The 12,543-nt window shown below is 41.2% G+C and overlaps 1 protein-coding gene across 2 annotated transcripts in view; it reads left to right on the forward strand.

The window, feature by feature from the left end:
- The window catches only part of SHISA9 (shisa family member 9), a 343,049-nt gene that overhangs the window by 12,820 nt on the left and 317,686 nt on the right, over window positions 1-12,543 (forward strand). For both annotated transcript variants that reach the window (XM_015125640.3, XM_015125641.3), the window contains exon 2: window positions 2,237-2,364. In XM_015125640.3, the coding sequence (XP_014981126.3) occupies window positions 2,237-2,364 (128 nt within the window). The remainder of the gene's footprint in view (window positions 1-2,236; window positions 2,365-12,543) is intronic.

Here is a 12,543-nt window from a genome sequence, read left to right on the forward strand (position 1 = left end):
ATCTTCAGGGCCTTATATAGTGTATGGCACATAGTAGATGATAAATATTTGTTAAAACAGTGAAAGAATGAGAGCTGTTGTTATTCTCTTGTCTCTCAGTGGACTCAACCTTTTCCTCTCGTTCATGTGGGGCTCTTGCTGTGTTGGCTTCTCACAATGCAGTTGTTGTGAGAAGCATGTGCACTAGTCTGCCTAAAGTCCCTCTGTAACCCCTTTCTCACTGCTGAGATGTCTTCTCACCAGCTATAGTTCTTACCCCATCATTCCATTGCCTGGTGATTGACAATTCCCCCATGCTCGGGGCCTCTGTGGCCTTAGCAGAGTCTCAAATTTGAATGTGTAGCAGATACTCACAGACTGCTGGGCTAACTCCACCCCTGGAGTTTCTGACTCAGGAGGGCTGGATGGATCTGAAAATTTGCATCTTAACAAGTTCCCAGGCGACACTGCCAGGACACTGACACTGTTGATAGGCGGACTGTTGTTTGAGAATCGCTGCTGTAGTGCGGTAAATTCCAGCAGACAGGGTGGGCCTGCTGAATTCTTGGGTGGTCTGTGTGGGTTTCCCCCAAACAGTTCCTCTTTCTACTCTGTCTCCCAGTGTGTGGGCTCAGAGGACTCTGGCCAGCTAAGGGCATGGGGGTATATCCTCAAACACGGCAATACTACTTGTGGGTTTACACCCTGGAGAACTTCTCTGCGGTACAGAGGAGGCTGGTATGAAGATGTTTATTGGCCAGCTGCAGTGGCTTGTGCTTGTAATCTCAACACTTTGGGAGGTGGAGGTGGGAGGATCACTTGAGGCCAGGAGTTTGGAACCAGCCTGGTCAACATAGTAAGACCCTGAGACCACGTTTCTACAAAAGAAAACAAATTAGCTGCGCATGGTGGCACGTGCCTGTGGTCCCAGTTATTCAGGAGGCTGAGGTGGGAGGATCACTTGTGCCCAGGAGTTTGAGGCTGCTGTGAGCCATGATCACACCATTGCATTCCAGCCTGGGTGACAGAGCAAGACCCTATCTGAAGAAAAAAAGAGAGATGTTTATTGCAGTGTTGTTTATCGGGGCTGGGGAGTTGGTGACCATGTAGATGGCTGTAATTATGGAAATGACAAATAGGGCTGATAGTGTGCTGGTTTGCAATGATGGCAGCTGTTTGGAGCTGCCATCCATTCTGATGGGTTTCTAATGGCCCAGTTCCTCCACCGTACTAATTGCTGCATATGAAGACTCATGTCGGCAGGTAAGTGAAATGTGGGGATTGCATATGACAGAATATTATGCAGCAGTTGCAAGGGATGAAAGTGATTCACATTCAGCAATATGGCTAACGCTCACGTGTGAACAAAGGAAGAAATGGAATGAGGTTTATGGTAAAACACTGTTTATGTAAAAGACACACGCATACACAATAATACCTACAAAAATATTCTATATCTTTCAAGGATATTCATATAATCTAAATAAACATATGATGGAGAGTAAAGAGAAAAAATGTGTTGCTAGGTCTGATCTTAGGTGCGGTATCTGTTTGGCAGCTCTCTGGTCTGTTCTATGTATGAACACTGAGGTGTTTTTTTTTGCTAAGTTTCCATCTAATCATGAAGATCACTGTCATAGACTGAATTATGTCTCCATCCCCCTACACACTCCAAAAACACTCAGGCTCAAATTCCTGTGCCACAAGTTACTGGCTCTGTGACCTTGAGCAGGTCGATTCACCTTTCTGAGCCTTTGTTTACTCATCTGCAAGGAGTAATAATCCTCATAATGTGTTTTGTGCTGCTTTGTTTAGTTAAGACATGTAATGCGATTAGCACGGTGCCTGGCTTATGGCAAATAATAAATGTTATCTACTGTTACTAATACTGGGCCATTGCTGTACATGAAGGGTTTGTATCTAGTGTCAGATATAAAGAGAGAACTAAATCTATGGAGTGCAGACACATTACATGTATTCATCATTTAATCCTCTTAAAAACTCCGTGGGGTAGATAGTCCTGTTATTACACGGCTGCTGTGAGAAGCATGTGCACTAATCTGTGTAAAGTCCCTATGTAACCTCTAATTACAGTGATTTTATTTACTTAGGTTTTTCTTGACTCCACCTCTAACTAGAATGGTGGCTCCATGGAGTAACCTGCCTTGCCATTTGTTCACAACTGCAGTATTTGGCGCATAGCACCTGCCAATCATTGTGTTTTGAATGAACAGATTTAAATTCTTTCTTCTTTCAGGGCCCTTGCGGATGTCATGAGGCCACAGGGCCACTGCAACACTGATCACATGGAGAGAGACCTAAACATCGTTGTCCACGTCCAGCATTATGAGAACATGGACACGAGAACCCCCATAAATAATCTTCGTAAGTACAGCTGCCCGAACCATTTCCAGTCCCATGTGGTGACCTGAGCAGTGGTCACATTGCCAGATTTCATGGAGTGTGCTTGGGTTAGTTAAGAGCTCTTTGTGGGCAGGTTAGAAGCTTTCTTTCATCTCTTTTGGATGAAGCTGAATTTGGCATCATCAGATGTCACTTGGTTGCTTTCTTTGTTAAATGGCCATCCACTTGGTTGGTTTCACATGATTGGTTCTTTTAGCTAGTAGACGGCTCGATTGATTCATCTTCATTGATCTATTAACTAGATTAGTGGACCTCTTAGTTGTTTCATCATGGTTGAGTACTTAGTTAACCAATGAATTATTGGGTTGGTTCATTTTAGCTAGTCAATCTGTTAGCCAATGGTCTATTCGCTTATACGTCTGCCACCTGAGGTGGGCCAGTTGTGACTTCTAGGTTTCATGCTGTTTTCAATGATGAAATACTAGTTCAGAAGAATTATGTCTATTATTTGTAAAGCTAGAATTTCATAAAAACAATCCACAAAATATTCTGTGTGTAGGGGGTGCAGGGAGTGGGTATTGAATTTTGGTCCTGTTAATTTGAGGTTCCTCTGTATGATTCAACAGCAGCAAATTTGTTTCCATTGTTCTGCCAGGGGGAAAAAAAACTGTGTTTGCTATTGTGTTTCAATAGGTATTTTTCACAAAGCATGATTGGAGATCTTGGTATACTCCCTAAGATTTTCTTTCCTTTCAAAGGTCTGTATGTACAATATACATCATGGAGCTGATGCTCTGACCTATGAGACTGGAGAAAAACTAAGATTGTTTAGTTTTTGGCAATAATGTACTACTGTGGTTACCCCAGTAATTATATGTTTTCAAGTAACCCCCACATTAAAGTGATGTGGAGGGTTTGGTTTAAAATAAGAAATCCAGACAATTTACAGGATGCATTTAGTTGTGGCTGGAGGTTCCTGAAAACAGAAACAATTCTAGTGTTGCACATTTTTACAGACTGGGTCGTCTTTGCTGAGGCTTCACTAGGAGTTGCCTGGGTGTTTTATTTGCTGAATCATAGTTTTGGACTGTTTGGTTGCAAATTCTTATGCTCAATGGGTAGCGGAAGAAGCCTGTGGAATTTGACCTAGGCAATGTGAATTCTCTGATTCTGCCTAGTGATGATTTTTCATGGTTTGGAAATTGTTGCAGTGTGTTAGTAAAGTCAATGTTTGCACGGTTGAAAAATAAGCCACCAAGCAGAATGTCTTAGGTTTAAATATATTAAATAATTTAACATGATTAGTGAACTGGATCACAAAATGGTATGAGAAATAGCAACATTTTAGAGAAAAATACACCAGCAAATGGAAGTTTTATGACCAAATCCCATGGTCCCCAAAGATATGGTAAATGGTATCAATTCTGGCATGGCAACTGCCGTGTCTGATTTCTGGCTTTAATGGAAGTAAGCACATTTTCTTTCAGTAGGCACCGGGAAATGAGTTAAACCTAGTTGTGTGCGTGGGTCCTAAACATCATATATAAATGAACATGATCACAGAGCAGAGAAATTGAAAGGGTGTCGAGTCCTTGGCTATAAAAGGTGATTGCTAACAGATTTTTCCCTTGAAGTTCCAATCTCTAGGATGATTTTGAATCAGCACTCAAATGAAATAACAAACTCACTGAAGTCACTTAAGTTTCATCATTTCATCAGGTGGGCGGGAAGCGTTTTCATTGAAAGTTGTACTGAAAATGGATTACTGCTCAGAGATGCGTGTCCAGGGACGGAAGTCTCTTGTGCCAGGCTACTTTGGTTTATTTATGATTCTTGCATTTGGTCTATATTTGTGCCTAAGTAATCAGTGACCTTTTTCATCAAGGGAGAAAGTGTCTTGTACTAGTCTACTGGGTAACACTAGACTAGAGAATTCCTGGGAAGCTACAGGGGAGAATTCCAGGGGTCATGTTACAAACACTGCATTCTTACAAGAACTGCCGCAGATGTTAATTTTTTATAATCCTTCCAGGTTGATCCAGTTCTTCTTTCCTAGCATTGTTGGGAATACCTGAATAACAAAAATAAGAAGCATGTGACCTTTTCACTGGTTTATATTAATAAACTTAATATATATAACACATTAATTCAGTAGCTGACAGTAATAATAGATTTCCTTGTTTATCTTTTTATTGATTTACAGGAGCTACTTACATATTATAGATACAGAAAAACATTTGTATGTTCAGATGAACAGACGATTTGAGGAGTTCATTGAGAGAACAGGATGAGATGACTGATATTAATCAGTTAAGGGTTTAAGAAACCAAGCAGTCTTCAGAGAACATTTTGATTGATAGCGAAGTAGAAGGGAAGGTATCCATTCTGAAAAATGGAAAATTAGACCAGCCCTTTGTGCCAGAACCAGAATGCATCCATTTAATATGAAACCCTTTCCTGGACATTATGGGATCTACAATGATTTTCCATTACACAAATTGGAAAGAATGATGCATCTCTCTGTGAAACACCAAGAAGGGCACGTCATGCTATTTTCAGTTTGTTCTTCACTGAACATCCAAGTTGCTAGATTTGACTGGGATTCACTAGTCTCAAGTTAAATGTCATTTTCATGTCTATTCAATCACCCACTCGACATTGCTTTAAGAGAATACTAATCTCCATCAATTTCTCTCTTCTTTTCTTAATATTAACCTTAGGTCTCTTTCTATTCTTTCCCTTAAGTTTTAGTCAAATGGTAAGATAATCAATAGCCAGTGTAGAGATCTGGATGTTTGGAAGGAGCGCCGTGGAGAGGGACTTGGGTGAAGGCGAACAGGGAGGAAAGAGAACATTTTTGTCAATCTTTCTACATTAATTTTCTGGGGTTGATTTTTCCTGTGATATGTTGGACTTGCCTTTTTATCTAAAGATGGATTTTTCTTCAGCGGATGCTGTTCATGTTCTTTCCAGGCATTCAGTGATATTGCCTAAAAATATTTAGTCTGATAATCAAAAGGGCCTCAACCTCTTTGATTAGCAGGATGTAGTTTCCTGTGAGATGGTGATTTTCTGCAAATGCTCCTCGGCTTCTATATAATTATCATTTGTTTTTGAAGGCACATTTTGTCCTTAAGTGCTATGAACATACCCTGCCTCCCCCACCCCGACTTTCCTGGTTGCCAGTGACACCCCTCTTCGCCTTTGGGGGTGCAGGCTGCATGTAGGTTCCATTTGGTCTTCTTAAGGATGGAAGATGTGAGTGAGGGGCCGTGGCTACAGCCTGGATCAATGTTTCTCAACTCATTTGTGTTCACAGCACATTTTTTGAAATACAGTTTTTGTTCCAAGTCGTGGGGTAGGGGGAGGGGGGAGGGATAGCATTAGCAGATATACCTAATGTAGATAACGAGTTAATGGGTGCAGCACACCAACATGGCACATGTATACATAGGTAACAAACCTGCACGTTGTGCACATGTACCTTAGAACTTAAAGTATAATAATAATAAAAAAAGAAATATGGTTTTTGTTTTGGAGTACTTTTAAAAATACTTACAGCAGAAAGGTTGCAAAGATAGTACCCAGAAAAATGAATAAGACCTACTGTTTGATAGCACAACAGGGTGACTATAGTCAATAGTAACTTAACTGTAAGTTTTAAAGTAACTTAAAGAGTCTTATTGGATTGTTTGTAACTGAAAGAATAGATGCTTGAGGGGATGGAAACCCCATTCTCCATGATGTGCTTATTTCACATTGCATGCCTATATCCAAGCATCTCATGTACCCTACAAATATATACACCTGCTATGTACCAGCAAACATAAAACAACAACAACAACAAAAGATAGTACACAGAGTTCTATATACTCCTCACCCACTTTCCCCAGCATCAACAATTGACATCACCAAGGTACCTTTGTCAAAACTAAGAAATCAACATGAGTACATTCCTTTTAGCTAAACTGTAGACATTGTTTGGATTCTGCTAGTTTCTTCACTAATATTCCTTTTCTGTTTCCTAGAGTCCCATCCGGGATATCACGTTGTCTTTAGTAGAGCACACTTTGATCGTAGAATTTTGGTTGTGCGGTATCGCACAGTGATGCGGTAAAGACAGAAAACAACACTAAACAAGCCAGAAGCAATTACAAAGCCTTTACTGCCACAGTGTGAAATGTGTTTTCCTAGTGTCCATAAAACATCTACATGAAATTACTCTCTTTGGGTCAGTGTTGGAATGGAACCAGTTGTTGGTCTGACTGTGCTCTTGTACATGTTCACAGGACAAAAACTTGCATATCCCGCACACCCTTACAACCCCTCTTTGAAACCGGGTTATGCTATACAATAAATCCTGATGTTACATGATTTATTTTACAGCATAACCTGAGCAAGTGAGGAGAAATGATGACTTGATGTTTTAGAACACAAAATCCGTCAGAAAGAGTAGGCTCCTATTCCAGCCAATCACACCCTGACTCTCCTAGGACAGTTACCAAATAGATTTACAAGGAACCCCAAAGCAGACCTACGGCTTAGTTTCTGAAGACACTGTATAGCTCATATCTAGGACCATTTATGAGTCCATATTTACTGAGGCACTTGGGATGTCCTATATTTAACTTTTGAAAATATTCCCAAGTATTTTAACATATTTGGGAGATTGAGCATGGTTCAGACCTGAGGTCTCAGTGCTTTAGGAGACAAAGGCAGGAGGATTGTTTGAGGTCGGGAGTTCGAGACAAGCCTGGGCAATAAGGTGAGACCCTGTCTCTACAAACTAAAAATAATTTAAAAAGTAACTGGGCATGGTAGTTCACACCTGTAGTGCCAGCTAGTTGGGAGGCTGAGGTGGGAGACTGAACCCGGGAGGTCAAGGCTGAGTGAGCTATGATCACACCACTGTACTGTAGCCTGGGTGACAGAGTGAGACTTTGTCTCTCTAAAAAAAAATAATAATAAAATCTGGGGGAATTTCCTAGCCAGGGCAGGCAAAATGATAAGTATAGATCCAGGCATATATAACAGTAAAAAATATGTAAGATAGTGTAGTATCAGCAGTGACTTATACAGATAACATTATAAAACTCTAAAACATGGATTCCTCAAAACCTTATTAGGTTGATACTATTGTTTTTGCCATCATAAGGATGGGGAAACTGAGGCTCAGAGCGGTTAGGTGGCTTGTCTAAAGTTTGTATGGCTACTTAGTGGTGACACTGGGATTTAAACTGAGCCAGTCAGGGTCCCAAAGTCTGTGATTATAACCATTACACTCTATTGCCTTTTCTTGTGGTACAGGTGTTTGCAGTGTGGGTGAGTCTTCCTCTGGGAGTGGAAACTGTTGAAAGATATGCTAAGTAAATGGAAATATCCATTGGCATTTTAGGAAAGAGAGCTGTTTCCAAAATATACATCCAATTTACAGCCTTACTAACTACTAACATTTATTGAGCAAGGTGCTACATGCTTTTAATGTATTAGCTCATTTAATTCTCAGTCAACCCTCAAAGAGCCAAGTTCTATTCTGTCCCAGGGCCTTTGTACCTTTTGTGCTTCATGCCTACAGCACACTGCTCCAGGCCTCTGTGTGTCTGATCTTTCCTCTTTCACCTCATACCCCGATGGCTACCTTATTAGAGAGGACTTCACTGTCTACCTCTGTCCCTCAAGTCACCCATTGTTTCCCATTTCCCCATTCTTTTCTTTTTGAGATGGAGTCTTGCTCTGTTACCCAGGCTGGAGTGCAGTGGCACGATCCTGGTTCATTGCAACCTCTGCCTCCCAGATTCAAGCGATTCTCCTGCCTCAGCCTCCTAAGTAGCTGGGATTACAGGTGCATACCACCACACCTGGTTGATTTTTGTATTTTTAATAGAGATGGGGTGTCACCATGTTGGCCAGGCTGGTCTTGAACTCCTGACCTCAGGTGATCCACCCGCCTTAGCCTCTCAAAGTGTTGGGATTACAGGTGTGAGCCACTGCACCTGGCCCCCATTTTCTTTATAGCATTTTGTTCTCTCTGAAGTTGTCTCACTCATTATTTTATTTATGCCTCTTCTACTACAATGTAAGCTGCAGGGGAGAAAATGCTTTGTATTGTCACAACTGTACTGCCCCTGCCCCACCAGGAACTGGGCTGACTCGTGGCAGCAGCTCTATACATTTTATTTTTTAGTTTTGTAGAAATGGGTCTCATTATGTTGCCCAGGCTGGTCTTGAACTCCTGACCTCAGGTGATCCTCTTGCCTCAGCCTCCCAAGTAGCTCTATACATTTCTGTCCAATGAATAAAAAAGCCTATGGACGATATTCCCATTTGATGAATGAGACAATTGAGATTGGTGGAAATTAAAGAACTAATCTACCATGATGACTGCGGTTTGCTTCATACATACTCCATATAAAATTGTGGGAGATGGGGCCAGGTGCACTGGCTCACACGTGTAATCCCAACACTTTGGGAGGCCAAGGTGGCAGATCACTTGAGGCCATGAGTTTGAGACCAGTCTGGCCAACGTGGTGAAATTCTGTCCCTACAAAAACACAAAAATTAGCTTGGCGTGGTGGTGCATGCCTGTAATCCCAGCTACTCAAGAGGCCAAGGCATGAGAATCACTTGAACCTGGGAGGCAGAGGCTGCAGTGAGCTGAGGTCATGCCACTGCACTCCAACCTGTGTGACAGAGCAAGACTCTGTCTCAAAAAAAAAAAAAAAAAAAAAAAAAAAAAGAGAAAGAAAGAAATTTTGAGAGATGGTAATGAAACAGAGTTGGAAAAATATTGAGAGTTATTGTAGCTGGTTGACCAAATACATGGGAGTTTGTTATTCTATTCCATGTTTGTGCCTTTTTGAAAATATATATAATAAAATATTAAAAATTAGAGGAAAATTAGCTGGGCATGGTGGTGGGTGCCTGCAGAGGATCAGGTAAATAAAGCAATTCAAGAACATATCTAAAAGAGACAATCTTCAAGTGGTAACCTGGGGTATTCAGCTAGCCCTGTTACTAATATTAAAATTACAAGGATTGGCCAGGCACGGTGGCTCACACCTGTATTCCCAGCAGTTTGAGAGGCTGAGGCAGGCGGAACACGAGGTCAAGAGATCGAGACCATCCTGGCTAACATGGTGAAACCCTGTCTCTACCAAAAATACAAAAAAATTAGCCAGGCATGGTGGCGGGCACCTGTAGTCCCAGCTACTCGGGAGGCTGAGGCAGGAGAATGGCGTGAACCCGGAAGGTGGAGCTTGCAGTGAGCCAAATTGTACCACTGCACTCTAGACTGGGCAACAGAGCGAGACTCCGTCTCAAAAAAAAAAAAAATTAGAGGAGTTGTCAGTGACATCATAGTTAATAAACAAAGGATCCAGGATTCAAACCCAGGTCTGTCGGACTCCACAGCCTGCACAGGCTTTGTCTCACAGTGAATATTTGAGTCTCAGGAGGGGTAGGGATCAGGACCGTCTCAGGAACTTCAGGAGGTAGCGTGGGAAAAGTGTCTTTTCTTAGTCCAAACTATCCAGAGAGAGAGAGAGAATATGAATGGTTTCCAGCCAGTCAATGGTGTGGCTTTCCCTGGATCAGTGGTCTGACCCCGCTTCCATCAGTGGAGTGGGGTGGCGTGCATTTTAGGATTATTCCTTAGCATGGTAGTGGAGCAGGTTCTCCAAGAAAGATGTGCATGAGGAGGGAAAGGGGAGGTAGATGCCTGTTTGAATCTTCCTTGGGGGTGGGCAGGGATGCGTTTGCTTTATTCATCCCTGTATCGCCAATGCCTACACAATATGCCATATTCAATAGATAGTTATTGAATGAATGAATACATGAATGACTCTTTAGCACAAGCTTGATAAAAAGCCCAGTGAAACTCTAGGACTCTTAGCATTTTGAGTTTTGAGAGAACTTGACGAATTCCAAGTCTTGTGAAGGCTTGACTCTTTTCTATGAAGTCATAGCCACCAATGTTCTTATTCCTGAAACTTAGTTCTTTTTCACAGTTGAGCAGACTAGTTGTTCTATCTGAAGATCTATGATTCTAATGGTTTTGGCATATGGGTTAGTAAATTAAGTACTTACTAAGAGTTAGGGGATGCTCTATACTGGACTAGCTAAAATATGTCTGTAGGTTCAGCACGGTAGCCTGAAATGAGTTTGATTGTTTTAGATCAAGAAATTGGTTTTTCTCTTGAGGTATGGTATTCAGTGGTACAGATGGATCTCTGACATTGAACATGGCTTTGAGGGAGTGCAGCGAAGAAGTCGGGGACATGGACTTGAAGGGTAGACAACCGAGATTGGGTATTTGCTGTGTACTTGTTCACTGTGCAATCTTGGAAAAATTAATCAAATTCTCCGAGCCTCAGTTTCCCATTCTATAAAAGGAGTAAAACAATATCTACCTTACAAGGTTGTTGTGAGGATTAATGAGCACATTTAAAGAACTTAGCACAGTGCCTGGTCACATAAATATTGGTTGTTACTAATGTTGTTTGTGGAATGAGTGACTTGGTGCTAAAGTTGGCTGTTGATTAGGGGCCAATGATACAAATCAGCATGAATTCATTTTGCAGTTGTCTTCACAGTGAAAATGTTTTCACTCTGCGTGCCAGTTGATAACACCGTGTGTGTGTGTGTGTGTGTGTGCATGGGTGTGTTTGTTATTACTAATGTTTCGATGCAGATGAGAAATGAAGAAACCGTCAATTCCTTCCCAAGGAAATAGCTTGGATGGAGCAGCTGTCCTATTCTTCACCATTTGTTCCTGTCTTATGTTTTTCTTCTCTTTCCATTTAAAACACATGAGCTTTTGTTCTGTTAGGAATTATTGATTATTTTGTTTACACTGGCAGACCAGGCCAGTAAGAATCTGTATGGCCCCCAGCATGTCTTATATTTGCACCCAGAAAATGAGATTGCATGTGTGTGTTTATGTGTGTGTGTGTGTGTGTGTATGTGTGTGTGTGTACAAGCAACAGAGAAAGAGAACCCTTAAGGGGAAAAAAATCACTTTCTGTAAATTGTCTCCTGGGCTCTTTTCAAAAATTGCTACTAATGCTGGCCACATGGCATAGCCTAATTAGATTTGCATTGCCTTTCCCAAGTGCTTCCAACCAGCTGTAGGACTATTTGTAAAGAAAGTCTAAGTGCTCAACACAGTGTCTGGTTTAGTTTAAAAGATGCCAAGTTCTATTCCTTCCATACCAGGGAAAGCTTATCCTTGGACATATTTCTTTTGGTAGAGCACTTCTATTTGAATATCTGGATTAAGTGATAGGACACACCTACTATAGCATTGATACTTAGTGTGGATTTAAAGGAGTAATAAATAAAACAATTACTTTTTTCTGCACTTATCACATGCATGCATTTTTTTGGGTATTATTATTTTTAGTGGAGATGGGGTCTCGCTATGATGGCCCGGCTGGTCTCAAAATCTTGACCTCAGATGATCCACCTGCTTCGGCCTCCCAGAGTTCTGGGATTACAGGCATGAGCCACCATGCCTGGCCTGCAGTTTGCTTCTCATAACATCTTCATAAAATAATTGAAATGTGTATTGCACTCACATATTGTAGATGAAGAAACTGTGACTCAGAGAGTTTAAGTAACCTGCCCAAGGTCACAGAGATATTTGCTGAGTAATTCAAACCACGGACATGAATTTATGTCTACCTGGCTTTAAACCTTGTACTCTATTTATGACCTTTCTCATGCCTTTCTAAAGAACCTATACTGGGCGATATATACCAGATTATGCCTCCTTTTCTGTTTGTTTTCCTTATTTATTGATTCCTGCTGGGAATTGCAGTATTAGACTACACTCACCTTTGAAAATGGACCAACCGAGATAAAGTCACCATTTCTGTCCTGGAGGACTCAGATTTTAGTTAATTTTTAGATTTCCTGTAATTAATATTTCTATTCAATCAACATTCAACTGATATTTATTAAAATCCTGCTATGTGTCAGTCAATATGCCAGGAATTGGAGGTACAAGGATGAATTAGACATAAATAGGACATATCCTTTTGGAGCTTATAGTACAGTGGGAGAAATGGAAAAGTAATCACGTAATTGCAAACTAGCATGATGGGAGTAAGTTCAGGGTGCCAGGGAGCTAGAAGGAGGCCTCCACAAAACATCTGCCTAGCAACATAAATAGTGCCTGGTAACACTCGGGCTAGAAGGGAG

This window comes from Macaca mulatta, chromosome 20 (genome assembly GCF_049350105.2).
Source record: "Macaca mulatta isolate MMU2019108-1 chromosome 20, T2T-MMU8v2.0, whole genome shotgun sequence".
Taxonomy (NCBI): domain Eukaryota; kingdom Metazoa; phylum Chordata; class Mammalia; order Primates; family Cercopithecidae; genus Macaca; species Macaca mulatta.